The sequence below is a fragment of the Schistocerca cancellata genome, chromosome 6 (assembly GCF_023864275.1).
Source record: "Schistocerca cancellata isolate TAMUIC-IGC-003103 chromosome 6, iqSchCanc2.1, whole genome shotgun sequence".
NCBI lineage: Eukaryota > Metazoa > Arthropoda > Insecta > Orthoptera > Acrididae > Schistocerca > Schistocerca cancellata.
This window is the reverse complement of record NC_064631.1, coordinates 220,327,946-220,349,434: the sequence shown is the minus strand read 5'-3', so window position 1 is coordinate 220,349,434 and position 21,489 is coordinate 220,327,946. Positions and strand designations below refer to the sequence as shown.

Here is a 21,489-nt window from a genome sequence, read left to right as displayed (position 1 = left end):
GGCAGACAGTTGTAATTTGCAAGCAAGTTTCGAAAAGGCACGCACTTCGCTGCAGAGTGAAAACTCGTTCTGCTTTTTAGAGTTTGTCGTAAATAAATTAAAACCTAAGTAACAGAAAAGTGGTTAAAATTATGAAAGCAACATTTCACAAAAACAGAAACGTAGCAAATGGCACATCATTGAAGAATAATACCCCCAAAAAATATTTTTCATGTCTATGATCGCCACTGAGCGTGCCTGTAGGACTAGATCTTAACACTGTATTACGCTGTTCAATATAATGACGTTATTGTTCAAATCGACATATCCATAGGTGTATAACCGTTTATTGATGATTGTGGACCTAGTAGATAGTGTCGGAAGCTCCATGCGGATTTTCGCGGATGATGCTGTAGTATACAGAGAAGTTGCAACATTAGAAAATTGCAGCAAAATGCAGGAAGATCTGCAGCGGATAGGCACTTGGTGCAGGGAGTGGCAACTGACGCTCAACATAGACAAATGTAATGTATTGCGAATACATAGAAAGAAGGATCCTTTATTGTATGATTATATGATAGCGGAACAAACATTGGTAGCAGTTACTTCCGTAAAATATCTGGGAGTATGTGTACGGAACGATTTGAAGTAGAGTGATCATATAAAATTAATTGTTGGTAAGGCGGGTACCAGGTTGAGATTCATTGGGAGAGTCCTTAGAAAATGTAGTTCATCAACAAAGAAGGTAGCTTACAAAACACTCGTTCGACCTATACTTGAGTATTGCTCATCAGTGTGGGATCCGTACCAGGTCGGGTTGACAGAGGAGATAGAGAAGATCAAAAGAAGAGCGGCGGGTTTCGTTACAGGGTTATTTGGTAAGCGTGATAGCATTACGGAGATGTTTAGCAAACTCAAGTGGCAGACTCTGCAAGAGAGGCGCTCTGCATCGCGGTGTAGCTTGCTGTTCAGGTTTCGTGAGGGTGCGTTTCTGGATGAGGTATAGAATATATTGCTTCCCCCTACTTATACCTCCCGAGGAGATCACGAATGTAAAATTAGAGAGATTCGAGCGCGCACTCCTGTTGATCTCTCGGTCCGGCAAATAGTTTTAATCTGCCAGGAAGTTTCCTATCAGCGCACACTCCGCTGCTAAGTGAAAATCTCATTCTGTATACAGCCTGTACAATATGAAAATCAATCGTCATTTATGTTGGACTATTGCTTCAAAGGTTTCGTTTATTGTTATCGTCTAGAGTGAAATGAAATTTGTGTTTTAATTAAGAGTTCATTCATGTAATCAAGTCGTAAAATCCACCGTAAATTGAATGTGTTTGTTCATCGAGCAGTAAAAAGTTACTTTATTTGTTTATTCACTTATTACAAAAAAGTATTGCAACAGATTGTTAAAAGCCTGGGTTGTTGAAGGAAAGTGAATCATGTGCTCCTAACAGTGGCTCAACTAAAGATGATCCTGTAGGCTGTTTTTTCGCAAGTGAAGGTGCTCCGTCGGTCGTCGTAGGCGTAGCTGTAGGCGTCGGGACACAGGTTCTTGAAGAAGGCGGGGTAGTTCCTCGGCCACGAAGAGGCCCTGCAGGTTTGTGGCGTGCCGAAGCTGCCGCGGCAGCAGTACTGGTCCGTGTTGAAGGCGAGGCATGCGCTCTTGCAGCCGCCGTCGGAGCGGAGCTCGGGCGGGCACTGCGCGTTTATGTCGGCGCGGCAGGATGCGGGGTTGCAGCGGTAGTGGTCGCCGCCGCCTCGCCTGTCGATGGGCTCCATCTGGAACACGCGGAACGGCGGGTGAGGTTGCGTTCTCAGTCCGGGTGCTCTGCCACAGATATGACTACAGAAAAGCGCGCCTCTGTAACTGAAAATACGAATAACTCCGTTTCTTCTCTCAACAAACACCGTTGCTTCTCTCAACAAATTTTAGAGATTTAGAATGCGATGAAAATTTCATCCTAGGGGTTCAAAAATGGTCCAAATGGCTCTGAGCACTATGGGACTTAACTGCTGAGGTCATCAGTCCCCTAGGACTTAGAACTACTTAAACCTAACATCACACACATCCATGCCCGAGGCAGGATTCGAACCTGCGACCGTAGCGGTCGCGCGGTTCCAGACTGTAGCGCCTAGAACCGCTCGGCCACTCTGGCCGGCCTAATCCTAGAGGCTTTCGTCTTCGGAAGAGGTGTTTTTTCTTACAGTGTTCTAGGGAACATTGAAAGGACAGTTGTGGTGCTGTCCCTAATGTATATTCCAACAGAAATGTTGATTTTCCGTCACAGGTTAACAGACATTGATAAATACCACTGTTGAGAAACTGAATTTATCAGTCCTAGTTGGATCCAGAAACATTAACTAACGACTCAGTCAACAACATCTGCACTGTTGACTAAATATACTTATCAGGATAGAGCCCTGTAGTGATTGCGCCTCTTTGCGGTGCCCCCATGACTTTAGTATACCTCTGTGTATTTATAGAATTTGCTTCCAGTGTGGTATCGAAATCAGAGCGGCCCAGCCTCTGAAACGGTTCAGATGGCTCTGAGCACTGTGGGACTTAACTTGTGAGGTTACCAGTTCCCTACAACTTAGGACTACTTAAACCTAACTAACCTAAGGACATCACACACATCCATGCCCGAGGCAGGATTCGAACCTGAGACTGTAGCGGTCGCGCGGTTCCAGACTGTAGCGCCTAGAACCTCTCGGCCACCCCGGCCGGTCCTCTGAAATGAATAGTCCGGTTGGTACTATCTGCATATACAAGTGGTTATAATGTTTTAACTTACATTTACTGCACTGAAAATGGCCACACAGTGACCGAAATCTATATATGCAGTAAACACCATTCCGACTGATCGCTGTACGCTTTACTACTTCAAATGCTAGTTTTATTTTATTAATTATCCCTGTTCACAAAAAAGGTTAGAAATAAGAAGGGTAGTCGTGACGTTTTGCTTATCACCTCAAAACAAGAAGTTGCGTAATTAACTTTTTTGTTTGCTTGCAGGTACAAATCTGAGTCCTCGTACACATTGAAATCCCTGCGCACAGTACCGTAGCGCGCAGCTAGTGCAGCCAGTTTAGTACGGCGCAGCCCGTTAAATTAAGTAGGGTCTCGTTCTGTGATTTGTTTTCTGAATCCGAAGGGGAAGAAGGCTGCAACAATCCATGTTGAGCTGATGGAAACTTACGGTAACATTGCACCATCGTTATATGACACAATGGTTTAGGTGGCGCAGACGCTTCCATTGCGATCAGTAACTCTGAATAGCGGCGAACGAAGTGACAGACCATTTTTCTCAGAAGCATTGGTAACAATAATACAAACGGGGTCCTAGTTTTCGAAGCCGGCGAGTCACAATCGAAGCGACAGTGGATAAAGTGAAAATCAGTCATGAGTCAGTTTTCATCATCTCGGACGAAATTTTTGAATCGGACTAAGGTCGCAGTCCACTAGGTTCCGCGCCTTCTGACCCGCTGAACCGAGCAGCAGAGGAAATGTTACAACCGTGTCAGGTCAATGAATATGAATTCCTTAGCCGTCTAGTTACCATGGTCGAGCGGTACGACTCCGAGATAAAGAAGCAAAGCAAGTAGTGGCAACATATGGGTTCGCCGGCGAAAAGGCCAAAATCCAGCCATCATTAGGCAAGCTGATACCCATGGTGTAGTGCTAAAGATTATGGTCGCAGCTGCCGAACCATCACAGGACAAAATTACCTGACAAGGGTACAGGAAGCTGTGAGGATGAAAGTTTGTACATTGACGAGTAGATGTGTAGAGAAGGACAAGAGCATCGTCATGTTTCATGGACGCTTCTGGAGTTTTTCGAGATAATAGTTAAAACTTCATGAACACCCCTCTTATAGTCAGTAATTGAAACTTCCGGGCTAAGAGGCCGTTGTCCAGTAGTAGAAATACTTCTCCCTGACGTTTCGTTGCCAGCTGCGGGCAACATCATCTGAGGTGAGTCTACGACTGGCTTCTAGGCCGTGGAGGTCATGTTTATATAGAGCGTGTAGAGGGCGCCACCACTCGTCACGTGTTGTCAACAGTAAAACTATCTCTGGCTGGCGTCATTACTCTCGATCGAAGGTAATCGATTGTCACATCTTTGGTATAAAGTCGATCGCCATATCTTATCTAACTTCAAGCCTTCTTCTTTCCTGTTAAAATTATTGTGGTGTTTAAAAATCTCTACAGCCTCTGTATACATTCGTGCATAGTAATGCGATGTCTTAGCTAGCACGCTCGTCTCACTAAATTTTATTTCATGGTCACCCGTTTCAAAAACATGTTCCGCTACAGCCGATTTGTCCGTGTGTCCCAGTCGACAGTTCCTTTTATGTTCAGTTAGGCGAGTATTGATACTTCTTTTTGTGGTTCCAATGTAAACCTTCCCACAACTACACGGAATCTTATACACACCAGGAGTAGCTAAAGGGTGTCGTGCATCTTTCGCCGATCTTAAGCATTCACTAATCTTCTTGGTGGGTCTGAAGATTGTTTCAACTCAGAACTTGGCCAGCACTTTCCCTATACGGTCCGTAATATTGTGGATGAATGGAAGAAAAACTTTCCCCACCGATGGTTGTTGTTGTTGTTGCACGTTTTCGGACATTTTTCTTCTGGGATGGAGTGCTCGATCTATCTCCTTTCCAGCGTACCCGTTTTTCAGGAAAGCGGTTCACAAGTGATTTAGTTCCTCTTGCAAATAAGCTGGCTCACAGATTGTATTAGCCCTGTCCACCAATGTCTTAATAATACCTCTCTTCTGCCTGGGATGATGGTTTGAATCCTTATGAAGATAACGATCGGTATGCGTATCTTTTCTGTAGACTTTGTGACCCAGAGTCCCATCAGCTCGTTTAATCACTGAGACGTCCAAAAAATTAATGTCCATTACTTTCTGTCTCCATAGTGAATTGTATTTTTGAATTGATGCTATTCAAATGTTTCAAAAAACGTTTCAGTTCTTCTTCACCGTGATTCCATATGACAAAAGGGAGAAGTATTTCTACTATTGGACCACGGCGTCTTAGCCCGGAAGTTTTAATTACTGAAGACGCCGGCCGTGAAAGCCTACACGCTATGATCCGTCTTATAATTACATATTTTCCTGAAGAGATTATTTTTATGCTGGTCTCGTAAATATCGACACGCGGTGTGTAGTTGCCTCTTTGTAATAACACTACAGCAGTTTTCTGCCTCGAGACTAGCGCCCAGGAAGGACACGTAAATTTACTGAGGGAAAATTGCTGCACTCACCGTGACGGGGATATTGAAGCCATCAACGAGACTGATGTCGTAGTAGTCCTGACCGCCCCACCCGCCCAGGGTGACTTCTGCGAGCGTCGCAGGAGGCTGGCCGCCGGCGCCGTTGCAGTGCAGCCTGTTGCCGCAGTCTCCAGTCCGGCATCTGCCACGTCCGGAGCCGTCGAATGAGCAGCCAGTGCGACCCCAGAAACGGCCTGCCCATGAATCGTCCACGTTGATGGTGACCTGTTGATACACCCCTCGATGAGAACGGAAACTGTATCTTTCATTTCTTAATGTGACCGCAATTCTTGTTAAACCTTCAAAACTGCACGTTTTATGCCAGGGTCCCCTACCATATATATCAAATATTCGTTCTTCAAATATCAAGACATTCTTGGCAGTTTATTCTCAAATAACTAAATGTATAAAACATAATGATAAAGTTATTAGACTGTGTGAAATAAAGGCTTTTGGGCATCTCTTGCTATTGGAGAATGTAATACATATTAATTACTGCTTTTTATGTGGCAATGTTTAAGTGATGAAAGTGAATGTTATGATGACATATTTCTCTATTACAATGGAAAATAGAAGACCACGTTTAGGTATCCCTGTGGATTCAGGGAGATTTCATATAGCAAGCTTATATAGCAGAAAAATGACAACCATTTGTGATAAGACTGGCTACTTACCGAAGAACCAGGGCGCATCTCCCAACCGCCTCTGTTGGGAGTTCCCTTTCCTGCGTTCCCAAGGGCGCCCACCCACACAGTCTCTCCGCGTCTGTTCTCGAACACAAATGTTCTTCCTTCGCTCAAGGCGGCGACACCCAGCATTAATAGCAAAAACGTCAGCGCGCTCATCTGTAATACAAAAGGAAGCCAGAGTAAAATTACGCCTGAGAAGTTCGCTAAGATCATGATCAGATGTGTGTGAAATCTTATGGGGCTTATCTGCTAAGGTCATCAGTCCCTAGCCTGCATCTCGTGGTCGTGCGGTAGCGTTCTCGCTTCCCACGCCCGGGTTCGATTCCCGGCGGGGTCAGGGATTTTCTCTGCCTCGTGATGGCTGGGTGTTGTGTGCTGTCCTTAGGTTAGTTAGGTTTAAGTAGTTCTAAGTTCTAGGGGACTGATGACCATAGATGTTAAGTCCCATAGTGCTCAGAGCCATTTGAACCATTTGAACCATCAGTCCCTAAGCTTACACACTACTTAATCTAAATTATCGTAAGGACAAACACACACACACACACACCCATGCCCGAGGGAGGACTCGAACCTCCGCCGGGACCAGCGGCACAGTCCGTGGACTGCAGCGCCGTAGACCTCTCGGCTAATCCCGCGCAGAAGTTCGCTAAAACCACGATTATGTCCATATGAATGCTGTGGAACACTGTCAACAGTTTACTCATTCCGACTCTTTAACTTACCTCTGTGGACAGTAGTACTCTGTGGTACGCTCTAGATATGGAGCAGAAACTTGGGAAAGAGGCTGCACTAGAAGTAAGTTACAGAATTTCGTAACCGAATAGAGATAAGAAATGTGGAGGAATCAGGAGGAGGCAGTCTACAGTTCTACGAGGGTCACTCCAAAAGAAATGTACACTATTTTTGTAAAAATACAGTTTTCATTCTGCATGTGTGAAAGTTTTACAGCGTGTAGATATATGCTTCCCGCTTGTTTTCAAACTTAGTTCCACCTATTCCCGTGAGTGCCGCCGTCACAGCATGCCTTCAAGATGGCTGCTACACTTGACGTGACGTTCGTCAGAAGCAACGTGCTGTCATAGAATTCCTGTGCTGTGAAAACGAGACAGTGGGAAACATCCACAAGAGGTTGAAAAAGGTGTATGAAGATGCTGCTGTCGATCGCAGTACAGTTAGTCGGTGGGCAAGCAGGTTACGTGATGAAAGCGGGCACGGCAATATTGAGGATTGTCCTCGCATCGGCAGGCCTCGTACTGCACACACTCCAGACAATGTGCAAAGAGTTAATTAATTGGTGACTGCTGACAGACGCATCACAGTGATCGAATTGTCACGCCACGTTGGAATAAGGGAAGGAAGTGTTTGCAAAATTACTGAAAGTGTTGACGTTAAAAAAGGTTTGTGCCAGGTGGGTTCCCAGGATGTTGACAGTGGCTCACAAAGAAACAAGAAAAACGGTATGCAGCGAACTTTTAGAACAGTACGAGAATGGTGGAATGAATTTTTTGTAAGAATTGTGACAGGTGATGAAACATGGCTCCATCATTTTTCACCAGAGACGAAGAGGCAATCAGTGTAGTGGCATCATACAAACTCACTCAAGAAAACAAAATTCAAAACCACACCTTCTGCTGGAAAAGTTGTGGCTACGGTGTTTTTCGATTCCGAAGGACTCTTGTTGTGGACATCATGCCAAGTGGAACCACCATACATGCTGAGATGCATATGTGACGACAGTGAAGAAACTTCAAGCTTGACTGAGTCGTGTTCGACCACATCGGCAAAAGCAGGATGTTTTGCTGTTGCACGACAATGCACGGCCACATGTCAGTCAAAAAGCCATGGAAGCGATCATAAAACTCGGATGGACTACACTGAAACACCCGCGTTACAGTCCTGACCTGGCTCCATGTGACTATCATCTCTTTGGGAAACTGAAAGACTCTCTTCGTGGAACAAAGTTTGAAGATGATGACTCCCTTGTGCACGCTGCCAAACAGTGGCTCCAACAGGTTGGTCCAGAATTTTACCGTGCGAGTATACAGGCGCTGGTTCCAAGATGGCGTAAGGCAGTTCAGAGGGATGGAAAATATGTGGAGAAATGAAAATATTGTTCCTAAAAGATGTATCTACACACTGTAAAACTTTCAAACATGTAGGAAAAAAAGATAAATAAAAAAAAATAGTGTGCATTTCTTTTGGAGTGACCCTCGTAGCTGAAGAACTACAGTTAAAACATAAGAACGTCGATATTTGAAAGATATAACGCTCAGCTAGATTATTATGTATAATGTAAGTAAGAGAGTAATGACCGTTTAGGACTGCCGACTTGATAATGTTGCAACAACCTTCGGAAATTCATTCCCGAACTGTTGGATATACCTGTGTTCTTCTCTTCGTTAGTCTGCGGGTAGAACATTTGGCTAAGACATGGATTTGCACAGTGCGTTAGTGTGGAAAGCATGGCAGATCTGTGTAGTTTATTGACAGTTTTCCACATTCATGTTGACAGATGCCGATCTGATACTCTTTTTGTGTTTGTCTATGTGTGTGTGTGTGTGTGTGTGTGTGTGTGCGTGTGTGTGTGTGTGTGTGTGTGTGTGTGTGGAAGACTGTTACTGTAAGAAAGGACACACAAGACGAATGTAGTACTTGTAACTGATAAACTGCATAACGACCTTCCCTGCAACATTTTGTTAAGCCTGCATGATGAACAGAAACACTTCACAGCGACATTACACTAAAAATCTAAATTAGGACAGAGAGACCTAGTCGGGGATCTTGAACATCTGCTATTCAGCTGATATGAGTAACTACGCCGGAGCAGATGCCGTTGATACGACAGCAAAACCAAATAAAGTATTTGTCAAGTCTTATACTATCTTGTTAGGACCAGAGGATGGTTGAATCAAAACGAGCAGCCATTTGTGATTTATGTCTCGACTTTTTGAAGCATGTTCTAAAAAAAATTACGTCACTGTTAATTTCATGACATACACGTCGAAGGATGCTCATTTACCAACGTGAAAAATGTGAACTTTAAAATGTACATCATTTGCCCTCAATACAGGGTTTTTCACAAGTACTTCCAGGGTTTCAAACGACTACTGCGCGTAAACCATACAGGAAAGGACACCTAACATTGAATCTCTCCGAGTTTCGATTCGTAATAAACGACCTGGTGTAATTGCAGAACGCACCACTAAGTGACAGGCGTGTCAAATCATCGACTCTAAATCGTCACAAGAAATTAGCTCGCCCCAGCAGATAAGCAAACCAGTGAACAGAGTTCCAAGGCGGACTGCTGTCTTTGCGCCTTCTCGGCAACAGCAGCGACATCAATGAACCGCACACATGTACTGACACACTTTCTGTTGATATGTCTCTTTTCTGTATGTCTTGTAGCGTTCGAGTAGTCACCTTCCGAAACCCTGCAGATACTTGTGAGTATTCCTGTGTACAAGTTGATGGAGTGTAGCACAGATGTTTGAGAAACGAGTGTTTGCGGCTCGAAATTCTTTGAGACGTCAATTTTCCCTTCTGAAATATTGTGCAAATTGTTATGACAAATGCTCTTGCATGTAATAGTAAGGAATTATAATGACTCGGGAGAGAATATGTTCGTGGGCAACTGAAGGTTCAGCTATTACTGTTATGGTTAGGTCCTAAAAATTACAGCTATTAGTGCAATCTGTAAATTAGCACATTTACACAGCATGTCTTTCCCCTTCTCAGGCAATCTTCGAATGTGATCGACAGTCTAGGAGTCATGAAATGACATCTCATTTGTGGGTTTCGGAACCCTGCTCTTGGCACGCTGCTAGGTAGGGTTCTTTTTTCTTAAGGAAGTATCGTTTTTAAATATAGTACTGCTGCGGTAGGTGATGCACACTCAATGTCTGGGCCTATTGGCTACGCACGTACACCAAACAGAAGCATTCGTCATAGTTGTTTGTGGTTATTTATAATGCCATGGGTAACTGAAAATGTCGCCTCCGGCGTGAAATGCCCGCATTGATTCGTTTGCTGTCTGCAAAAGATGTGAAAACTGTCTTAAATTCATCGGCAGATTAATGTAATTTACGGAGGAAACACCATGACTGATGGGATGGCAAGAAAATGGGTTAGAGTGCTTGAATATTGTGAGTCTCACGCTCCCGATGAAGTGCAGTGTGGGTGACGACCTTTCATATCCGAAGACTTGGTGCTCAAAGTTGTAAAGATCAAGAAAACAGATACTTTACGATTTCGTCCTTAGTTATAGGCTGGTTTGAATGTTTGAAGATTTTTGGGCGTAAATTGGAGCTCGCGAAATCGAGGAATCCATCAGCATTCCTTCTGGGTGAGGGAGGCAAATCGTTGGGCTTCGTGTTTAAAAGTTTTTAACATTTTTGGAATCATTAGTTTTTTTATCCTTTGTTATCAACGAAGTTATTTTACCAATACGAAAGCTTACAAGAATTGGCACTCCAATCCACGGACCTGGAATTCCATTACTTATTTTCTGGTTTTCTAGGCGACTGTTACCGTGTAGTAGCCTCTGGCTATTGGCTATTGGTTAGCTGATGATGGTGTTTAGCGAAAGACAAGAAACGACAATAAAGAATATATTGAGAGGGCAATGTCAGAATATCCAAACTAGTGAACAGTGGTCAACAGGAGGTTCGCGAAATTACGCAACTTATTGCCCGAACTGCCCATTTCTGAGCCAAAAATATCCTTTGAAAATGGGAAGAGTTACCCCAAAATATAATACCATATGACATACGCGAATGAAAATAAGCAAACTAGACTACTTTTCGTGTCGAACGATCACTTATTTCAGATACCGTTCAAATAGTAAAAATGGCAGCCATAAGTCTTTGAACAAGATCCTGAACGTGGGCTTTCCACGACAGTTTACTATCTATCTGAACACCAATAAATTTGAACTGTTCAGTTTCACTAATCATATGCCCATTCTGTGAAATTAAAACGTTGACTTTTGTTGGATTGTGTGTTAGAAACTGTAAAAACTGAGTCTTACTGTGATTTACCGTTAATTTATTTCGTACAAGCCATGAACTTGTGTCATGAATTGCCCTATTTGAAACAGAGATGGCATGTGATTTATATAAATAAGGAACAGGAGAGGCCCCAACACTGATCCTGGGTATAAATTGACTTTGCTATTCCAATGCAGAAATATTTTTAACTTACACGCTACAACAATAACACTAATAGGATTTTTTTTTTATAAATCTACGCTTAACACTAACGTGGAGATATTTTCTTTACTATTACAACTAAATTCCACAGCCCCAGTAGCATAGCTTTTACAATAATTCTGACGGATTGCACATGCTTAGAATCTAATTTCAACAGTTCAATATAACGAAGGTTTTTACAATAACAATTCTGATGGATTAATTTGCATAAATTCCAATAACTCAGACCTGAAAGTGCACCTGCAGCAGCGATGGGGGGATATCCTGAGGGGGAGGGGGTGAGGGAACAGGGGAGCAATAGATAATTGCCTTTTAATCAAAATGAAGGATGCTTTTAGCAGAACAATAGATTAAATATGTGTGAATCAAAGGAGAACAATAAGTTAATGACCTGTCAATCAAAGGAGAACAATAGGTTTGCCCCTGAGTGCATACCTTCCCCTGATGTAGGCAACCCGCACTAACAAAATGCGCTTGTACGAACTCTGTTCCACTACTCTTATATACCCGAATCGGAGTCATGCTACGTTGCTTATACGCCGCAGCTAAGTCTTCAGATGGAATCTTTTTGATCGCCCCTTGCAGAGTGCGACACGGCATTTTATTTTTGATATTGAAATAGTGACAAGTTTAACCCAAACTCGAAGGACAAAATTAGGCTGGCGACCATTACTAAAACTGTTTTGTAAGTGCAGTAGTTCAGATTCCGCCCATAAACGTTACGTAGTTAATCTTCTTCGCGTAACTTGTCTCGTGTAACAAAGAGTGTGAGGATTCTGCTCGTGGCTCCAAGTGAGACGTTGCTCGAAACCATCTCTTCCAGGCTGAGACGAAGGAAAGTTGCAAAGAGCGAAGTCCAGTCAAACAATTTCACCTCGGAAAGACAAGTGGTTCAAATGGCTCTGAGCACTGTGGGACTTAGCATCTGAGGTCATCAGTCCACTGGAACTTAGAACTACTTAAACCTAACTAACCTAAGGACATCACACACATCCATGCCCGAGGCAGGATTCGAACATGCGACCTTAGCGGTCACGCGGTTCCCGACTGAAGCGCCTAGAACCGCACGGCCACACCGGCCGGCTCGGAAAGACTATTTACTGTGTTCTGAGTGATGCAGGTGTGTTGCTTGTGGGTTTTTGTTCCATGGTAGCACATTCAACTATGAGATGCATTGTGAGATATCAACTAAACTTCGCCGAGCACTCAAAACCGAAAGGCATGATAAGATAGTTAACGGATTTGCGTTGCTTCATGGCGACTGACAACATATGACCCAAGTAGAATATTCCATATAGCCCTTATCTAATGTCCAGTGATTACCACTTTTTCATGCACTTAAACAAAATCCTTACACGGTCGGCGCTACGACAGAGACAATGACGTCAAAATCGTTTGTTCAGGAGTGGTTAGCCAATCAGGTGACTGATATTTACGAGACGGAAATCGATAAGTTGGTTGTTAGTTACCATAGCTGCCTCAATTTTAGTGGAAATTACATTGCAGAGCAGTTTAAGGAACAGGCTGTTATGAGATGCAGTTTTGTGTTTTTACTCATAATGTAAAAACTGTACCTAGTTAAAGACGGCTCATAATTTAAAAAAAAAAAATTAACTACAATACATCGCGAGTAGGTGCTGCTTCTGCATCAGTCCTCCTCTGTTGCAACCAGACTTGTGCAGAATCGAACTGTCCAGAATAATAGTTTCGTGCCGGAATGAGAGCATGGGAATATATGCACTTCCTATATGAAGGATGTTACTGTGGCGGGCTGACGTTTCGGATCGTTGCTCTCGTGCGCATCGTGTTGTTATGTGGCTGGCAGCTGGCAGACAGGCGGGCCTCGAGGCTGGCCGGGTGGCAGGTAAGTACATCGACCGTGTTCGCCCTGCTGTGGGTGGCTGGTGGACGGGGGCCCGGGCAGCCCAGATTACCCTGCACCGTCTGCCGTCTGGCCGACACGTGGCGCGGCCGCCCCCGGCTACGGCACCATTCCACCTGGCTGCACCCGTCATAACGAGATGGCTGCAGTGGCCTTTGTTGACGGCGCGGGGTGGCAGGCACGGCCCGCTCCGCTATCGTAGTCCCAACCCCTCCCCTCGCTCTTCCGTTCTTCTATGACGACGAGCCTCAGAAGGCAGGAAGCCTTGTGGGTGGCCCGTGGCACGGCAGGAGGAAGCATTAGGAGCTGCAGCAGCGGCGGCGCCGGCAGACATGCACGGCAGGTAATAAATAAGCGCAGCTAGCAAAGGGTCGGGGTGGGCTGGGGGGGGGGGGGAGAAGGGGGCAGAACCCACTCGGCGACGCCGCCGCCGGCCATCCATTGTGCGCACGTGGAGCCGGGGGCACGCGACCATGCACTGCGCTGCGCTGCTCTGCAAAAAAAACTAGAGCGAGCGCGCTCAGTACCGCCACTGCCGCAGTGCAGCCGTGCAGCCGTGCACTCAAAGCCAAAGAAAAATCCCACTGTACGTGCAGAAGGCGCCCGCGGCGCGCCAAGGAGACGGGTGCTTCTCCGACCGGTGTCTCGCCACAGAAAGGCTTGGCGGCTGCACTCTGGTTATACCGACTTTGCCCCCAGTCGCTACGACAGTACGATGCGGCTCACATCTTTTCTTTCCTGTGGCTGCTTTTGCTCAGGTAATGAGGCACTCCCAGAGTCGTCCTCGCCGCTACACGACCTCTTTTCCATCAGGTCCTAAGTATGCGATCGCGGAGAACTTTTCATTGTATCTCATTTCTCGAGTTCCGGGCCGTCTCTAACACGTCATTACCAACTTGTACTATTCACAGCATGTTATAGTACACTGATTAGTCTGAGATGGGTGTACAGGACTTCTGGCACAATGGGTATTTATTTATCTAATTTGAGAAAGAGAAACAAAATCAGATACATAACATCACTAGAAGGTAAAATGATCACACTTTAGGGCATTAAGCTAGGCAGGCCATAATGTCCTCTGACGTTCCATACTCTGACGATGTGGGCTTATAATTCATGGCGATGAGCCATTAAGCATTTGCATAGATAATATTTAAGAGTGCCGCAGTTTGAACAAGTAAAAGTTCAAAATTTCACATGAACATATCGTCAGTTTATAGAGGGTGCATTGAAGATATGTCACACAAATGATGTAAAGCAATAGCTTTTCTAAGGACGTCTGGGTGCACACGAATGTGACACCGACTATAATTCGAGTCACTAACTTACGTTTTTATTTACTTTTGACCTGCAGACTTCGCTTTTTATTTATTTCTGCAGACAAGATGGTAATGCAGTATCGTACAGAGACCTTAGTTACTGAAGAACCTAAACGGCGAGGGAACCTACTTACTGATTAAATGCTACCTTACAGTCAGAATGTCCTTGGGATCCGTCATTATGCTGAAAGATGACCATACTTGTAGCCAAAAGAGTAATAATGATAACTCGTTTTCCAGGAAGATGGTTTTTTTAAGAAAACAGGAGTAGTTTAACCGATTGCTAGTCTCAGTACACTAACTTCTTCAGACGGAGATGCGATAAGGGATGTATATTTTTGCAGCGGTGGAGGTTACGGAATATCTTCACGCCATCACGCATGAAAGCGGCTTTTTAAACAAGTTGTCATCGGAATTATTGACCAATAAGTAATTGCCAATCTTCAATCATCATCGTCTGCATGTTTGTGGACCAGCTTGTAATGAAAAATATAAAGCTATGCTCATGTAATAATGTCATACATGTACACATGTAACTACGATTCGTTTTTAATTAAATCCTTCCCGTACTTGTTGGAGCTGTAGTGACCTAATTATTAGAAAGTGCCTTGTGAGCATAGTAAGTGTAGTGTTGGCATCCAAACTTCTTTTCTCTTTTTCACATAAAGCTACCATACTAGAATGAACGTTTTTTAAAAACATGGATAACGATAGGAAACTAAACTAGCTTAATGTTTCTACCTACTTTTCGCCGCCTATCTTTCTGGCTGTTTCTACTTCACCTACCCCAAATGTAACAAAATGACTTAAGAAATAACCGATGTTGGATCAGTTCAAACCTCGTGATGTACTACAGGCTGAAGCAGTGACGTGTAAACGGCTAACACGTGTGCACGAACCTCGTTAGCACACGAGACCGGCGGTGAAACGTATTGGCATTAATTCAGATAGAAGTGGAAGGCACATATATGTCACGGATGACTTCGTGAAACACAAGAGCTGTAACATCAGGGAAATTGCCTCGGCATTCTGTGACTAGCAGGTTTCGTTCTAGACTGTGGGAGTGCCGCCGTCTGGATCGCATGTAAAGTTTCAAGTATGGATCGCCTTAACAGATGGCACTTGTCTATACATCAACTGTAACGCTTTTCTTATGAGGTAACTAGCTTCTCCCTTATTCATATGAACTTTGAGTATAGGGACGAATAGATATGCTGCATAACCATGGAACTTAACTGTGGAACCTTGTGACACACTACGTAACGCATGTGGTTTTAGTTATTCCACAACCCGGGGAATCACTCTACCAACTGAGTGAGCTATCTGTGCCCGCCTTACGTTATACAGTGTCAAGCTGTGAGGAATGTAAGGATAGCGCGTTTGATTGATCGTTGTGAGAATACATTCAGTCTGTGAGAGGAAGTTTCATTACAGAAGTGGATGCTGGCAGTTTGCAGCTTAGAGCCAATCACGAAGTGTGTACAGGTGTCTTAAGTTGTGCGAGTTAGTTACTGAATTTTCTTTGTGACAGTCATCTGCTGCACTGGCCGCTTTTATTTCGTATTCTTCACTACTGCTCACTTCCTGCTGTTTAGCCGCTTGTGTGGTACAGTGTCAAAAGCCTTCCGGAAATCGAGAAATACGGAATCGATCTGAAATCCCTTGTCAATAGCACTCAACACTTCATGTGAATAAAGAGAGAGTTCTGTTTCACAGGAACGATGTTTTCTAAACCCATGTTGACTGTGTGTCAATAGACCGTTTTCTTCGAGGTAATTCATAATGTTCGAACACAATATATGTTCTAATATCCTGCTGCATATCTACGTTAACTATATGGGCCTGTAATTTAATGGATTGCTCCTACTACCTTTCTTGAATATTGGTGTGACCTGTGCAACTTTCCAGTGTTTGGGTACGGATCTTTCGTCGAGCGAACGGTTGTATATGATTGTTAACTATGGAGCTAATGCATCAGCATACTCCGAAAGGAACCTAATTGGTATAGAGTCTGGACCAGAAGACTTGCTTTTATTAAATTATGTAAGTTCCTTCACTTTACTCTGAGGATATTTACTTCTACGTTACTCATGTTGGCAGCTGTTCTCGATTCGAATTCTGGAATATTTACTTCGTCTTCTTTTGTGAAGGCATTTCGGAAGGCTGTGTTTAGTAACTCTGCTTTGGCAGCACTGTCTTCGATAGTATTTCCATTGCTATCGTGCAGAGAAGGCACTGATTGTGTCTTGCCGCTAACATACTTCACATACGACCAGAATCTCTTTGGTTTTTCTGCCAGGTTTCGAGACAAAGTTTCGTTGTGGAAACTGTTATAGGCTCTCGCATTGAACTCCACGCTAAATTTCGAGCTTCTATAAAAGATTATGGAGAGCTGCATCAAACCAGTCTCAGGACTGAAGACCACAACAACAACAATATAAAAGATTGCCAATTTTATGGATTTTGCGTCTGTTTAAATTTGGCATGTTTGTTTCCTTGTTTCTGCAACAATGTTCTAATCCGTTTTGTGTACCAAAGAGGATCAGCTCCGTCGCTTGTTAATTTATTTGGTGTAAATATCTCAATTGCTGCCGATACTATTTCTTTGAACTTAAGCCACATTTGGTCTACACTTATATTATTAATTAATAATTAATAGAACAGAAATTATCGTTAATCCACAGGAAAAAAACCACTTGCCTTTTAATGTCACTTCCCACTCGGATTAGACGTTACATGTATTGAACATTATTAAACACTTTTGTATTTACTTTTTCTCTAAGTTGCTATTAATACGTTGCTACGAGTGTCACTATATGTTGTTTTGTGAATAAGGCTTTCATACTGCAGATGACAAGATGGAATACTTTTCAGATAGACGAACATACCACACAATATAAGAATTTTTAGTTGAATGTTCGATTTCTGAGCTACATGTGCTGTACAGCAATGTATGGCGTAAAGTGCACTACTTTAAAGTAAACAGCGTATACATTTTTAAATGCAAACTCGACGAATGGGTTCTTTTAAATGCCAGGCATAATAATGAGTATGTCTAATAACCAAAAGAGTCTCAAGTAGCGATGTGATATAGACAGGTGTGAAATTACCAACTTTTGTAACCTCACAATATCCTCTAAGCCGTCTGAGAAAGATTTAGTCCCCGTGTGCGTGTCAAGAACACGGGAAAGGTGCAGCGGCGTAGCTGCGTGGCAGCGCGGCGTAAAACGCGGTCTGCAGCAATCGAGCCGGCAGCGCGGCATTGTCGTTAGCCAAATTACATACCACTTGCTACAAAAATCAGGCGGGCCGCGGCGGCTGCGGTGCGGTTTCTGTCTCGCCATTCTCGCGAACGCCTAATCCAAATATGTCCGTTTGACGGTTTAAACTGTACCTACACTTGAAAATGTCTGCACGGTCAAAACTGTGCCCTAGTAAAAAGTACTACATAAAAGGATATTCTGTTGCAAGTAATGACACGCAGTGTGGCAGATTATCGCCATTCAGAAAATTTGTTTTGGCCGTGGACCCCGTTGCAGAAATCCGGAAGAAAGCCCAGTGTGCGTGCCGTTGGTGCCTGCGCCTCCACCGAGCGAGGTGGCGCAGTGGTTCGACACTGCACTCGCATTCGGGAGGACGACGGTTCAATCCCGCGTCCGGCCATCCTCATTTAGGTTTTCCGTGATTTCCCTAAATCGCTCCAGGCAAATGCCGGGATGGTTCCTGTGAAAGGGCACTGCCGACTTCCTTCCCCATCCTTCCCTAATCCGATGAGACCGATGACCTCGCTGTCTGGTCTCCTTCCCCAAACAATCCAACCCTGCGCCTCCTTCATTCTGTGACTGCAGTGTGTCTGTTGTGTTGTAGATACCGCTGTCGGAGCAGCGCGGCACCGCGGGCCTGGGCAGCGACGCTCCGCCCCCGCCGCCTTCTGGAGACGCCGCCGCCGCGCGCCGTTCCCAGCGCTGGAAGAAGGCGAAGCAGCGGTACGAGGCACTCAGCTAATGCTGCCGCCACCGCCCGCGACGTCGTTCGCGGAACAGACGTGACGGGTTTGAATGATGATTCTGCGCACCTCACTCCCGTGCCTCGTGAGATGCAGTATGTTTCAACTTCCCGTCTAATTGCATTTTTAGTTTGTTTTCGCGTCGTTGTGTGTACTAAGACTTTTTCACACCACAAAAGCGACGAAAATGACCCCACTATATTCAGATTTTCTTGAAAGATGATTCCACACACTAGGGGAGATACAACACCGAGTGAATTTTGTCGAACGTCCCGCCCCCTCTTGTCTTCGAAGGAGGAGCATTTTTCACCTGGAGTCATGACAGACTTGTGAGTAAGAAATGGAGTTTATAAATTCTAGAAACGTTGCACGAAGGGGAATAACGAATAAATCGCATTCAAGAAGAGAGTGGCGTCTTAAGACTGTAGGATTTACTGTGCGAGTAACTAATCAATTAGCCTGGAATCAACTGGCGATGTGTAATCAGATTATGATTGGAAAGAATACATATTTAATCACAGTTAACGCGTTCTCCCAGCAAACTGTTTCGTTCTTTCTTGAAAACGTTTGATGATGCAAAATATGGCAAGATAGAACGAGGAATGTTGGAAAAACAAAACACTGATGATGGTGTTCATGATCCAAGGAGCCATTTCACAATAAATAAAATAACATTCAGATTGTTATTGTAAATTTGTTAACTGTGAAGATACAAATAATAAATAATTTCCCGTGAATGGTGTGTTCTTTTATTTGCTGTTTTTCTTTCTTTCGACATGTGACCCCATGATATCAAACAGAAATGTCATTTTCTTTAAACCTGGACAGTTATGAGTTTCATAACAGATATAACTTTTCTTTTTTTCGGAAACTGCGAAGACTCTGATATTGCTGTCTATTCACCATGTCAACTGGCGAGGGCCATCCACGAGTACCACAGCGCTTCATGGATCACTGTGAAGAGTCGTACTACAGAATGTGTGTAGCTACAGTCTGACATGTGCTATATGTGACGCCGGTGATCATACGTCGAAATAATTGTTTCTGGGGAGGCGAGACACTCTTGAGTCAAATTTCCCCACTTCGTTACCGTCTCTTGTCGGAAACATTTGTGAAGTAGTCTGAGCGGTGACTGCTGTCAAGATGTTCCCTCAAAACTACTTTTGCGACGCATCTTAGAATGCTATAGATCGTCTGAAATCTAAAGCAAGCTCATTTTCTGTCTATTGACTACACAAGATGTACCAGATTTATAGCTATTATAGGAACGTTGTTAATCTGTCGTGAAGCTACGCGAAGCGGAAATAAAATGAGTACGAACGTTAAATGTGATCACAAGCACTATCACTAGGGCAGTGACCTTCCGACGTGTTTGATGGTCAAGAAATGAACTGTTCGGACATCCTGTTTGACAAACGACGCACTTTATTTGTTCTCTGAGCGAAAGGCCTGCTGACATTCAAGTTACTGTGTAACGTGCCATCCTGAACGAGGTCATTAGGGAAGAAACTGTAGGTTTGTTTTGGAGGGGGCGGAGCCGAAATCGGTCGTGGCTTGTTGAACCAATTACCCTGGTGTTCACCTGATATGATTTAGGAATTGGACCGGGCTCACGCTGAATACGTGTCCATTGTTTTCGTCAATAGTTTACCTCAATTAGTATCTTTAAGACAAAAAGTATTTGGTCCTTAATGACATACTCTGAATTAGGCACTTCTTTTGTGTGGAAAACTGTTTTCAGATGCTCTTGTTTTACAAACTGCAGAGGCTAAGTTAATACGTATTTACGTAGCGTTAATTTGATAGCAGAATAAAGGAGTATGTGTTGTGATCGATTAAAAAAAAAAAAAAAAAACCAAATGGACAGAGATGGGCGCTACGGGACTTCATAGTTGACAGGAACGCCAGGAGGCCTGGAAAGAAAGGTACTCCTCAATTAACAGCGCAACCGTGAAAAATAATTTCCTATAGAAGCCCGCAAAATTACTTTTAGATGAGTGAAAATTAATAATTGGTGTGTTTGACTGAAATGTATGTAGTGTGAATGGAGTCGTAAGTTAGAGGGGGAAAAGTGAAGACGATAGGGAAATAAAGGCGGCTGCATCAAGTTACGAAGTTGCAGGACTGCTGCAGATACATGAAATTTGGTCCGTTTAGAGAAATGTATTGAAGTTTTGCACTAAACTGTACGCGAAAGTGCCATTATATTGTATAGCAACCAAATATACCGCTCCAACTTTATCCTTATCCTAAATACGATATAAATGCAAAAAATGAATGATTATTCCATTGTGACACCATCTCATTTGTTACTGTAGCATCGTATAGCATTATACAGCTATAACACCATATGAGCTGAAGTCACAGACCATGTTTTCGCGATAAAATAGAAAAAGTTCGCGTTTAACTGTTAAAACACCGTCAGTGAGAAACTAAGCGTTTTAATATGTTTAGTACAACAGTGGACGACACAGCTTTATCGGAAACAACACAAGCTATATATAGTTCATATAAAACTATCAACACGAAAAACTGATTGCGCTATGTGATACGGAATAATAAACGAAAATCGCTGTATGGATAAAAACAAATAAACTGTGTCATGCAGAAGGCGGAAATTCTCTCCAATATTTTCTGCAAGCAGGGAAAATAAGAAGAGGTATAGCGTGCAAAAGATAAAGGCTTCTCAGTTTAAGACAAACTTTCTGCACGTGAGATCATCATTTGAATCATTCTTTCTTAAAATCTGCACTCACCTTTAAGGTTTTGCTGTGGTATCTTGCTGCCACCGAATCAGCCTCGAGACGACGGAGTTCTGTGGAGCCGCAGCGCATTATATAGCGCTGGCACTTCCTCATCCGTGTCGCCATAGGCCACGTAATTCTCCGAACTTCTGCACTGGTGTACCGGGACGCAACGGTTCTTCCTGGATACAACTGGTCCGACATTGAACGCCAGGCTGTTAATCCCCGTGGTCTGAAACTGCTACATGCACCGATTTGATTGCCTTGAACTTGAGGAGACGAGTGTTAGTGTGCACTGATTGAAGCTGTAATTAATTATTTTCACCACGAATGACTTTGACGGTTATTGTAATCTCTGGAATAGAAACATTTCCGAA

At 43.7% G+C, this 21,489-nt stretch overlaps 2 protein-coding genes across 3 annotated transcripts in view; one reads left to right on the top strand and one right to left on the bottom strand.

Moving 5' to 3' along the window:
- The window catches only part of LOC126088576 (angiogenic factor with G patch and FHA domains 1), a 290,555-nt gene extending 271,450 nt beyond the window's left edge, over positions 1-19,105 (top strand). For both annotated transcript variants that reach the window (XM_049906771.1, XM_049906772.1), the window contains exon 9: positions 18,230-19,105. In XM_049906771.1, coding sequence (XP_049762728.1) covers positions 18,230-18,367 — 138 coding nt within the window. In that variant the 3' untranslated portion in view covers positions 18,368-19,105. The remainder of the gene's footprint in view (positions 1-18,229) is intronic.
- Positions 1,324-21,171, bottom strand: LOC126088578 (uncharacterized). Its single transcript, XM_049906774.1, has 4 exons — positions 21,125-21,171; positions 5,940-6,110; positions 5,257-5,490; positions 1,324-1,758 (listed from the first exon to the last, which is right to left on the bottom strand). The coding sequence occupies exons 2-4, from the start codon at positions 6,108-6,110 to the stop codon at positions 1,438-1,440; spliced, it is 726 nt and encodes a 241-aa protein (XP_049762731.1). The 5' UTR covers positions 21,125-21,171; the 3' UTR covers positions 1,324-1,437.
- Positions 21,172-21,489: the final 318 nt, after the last annotated feature.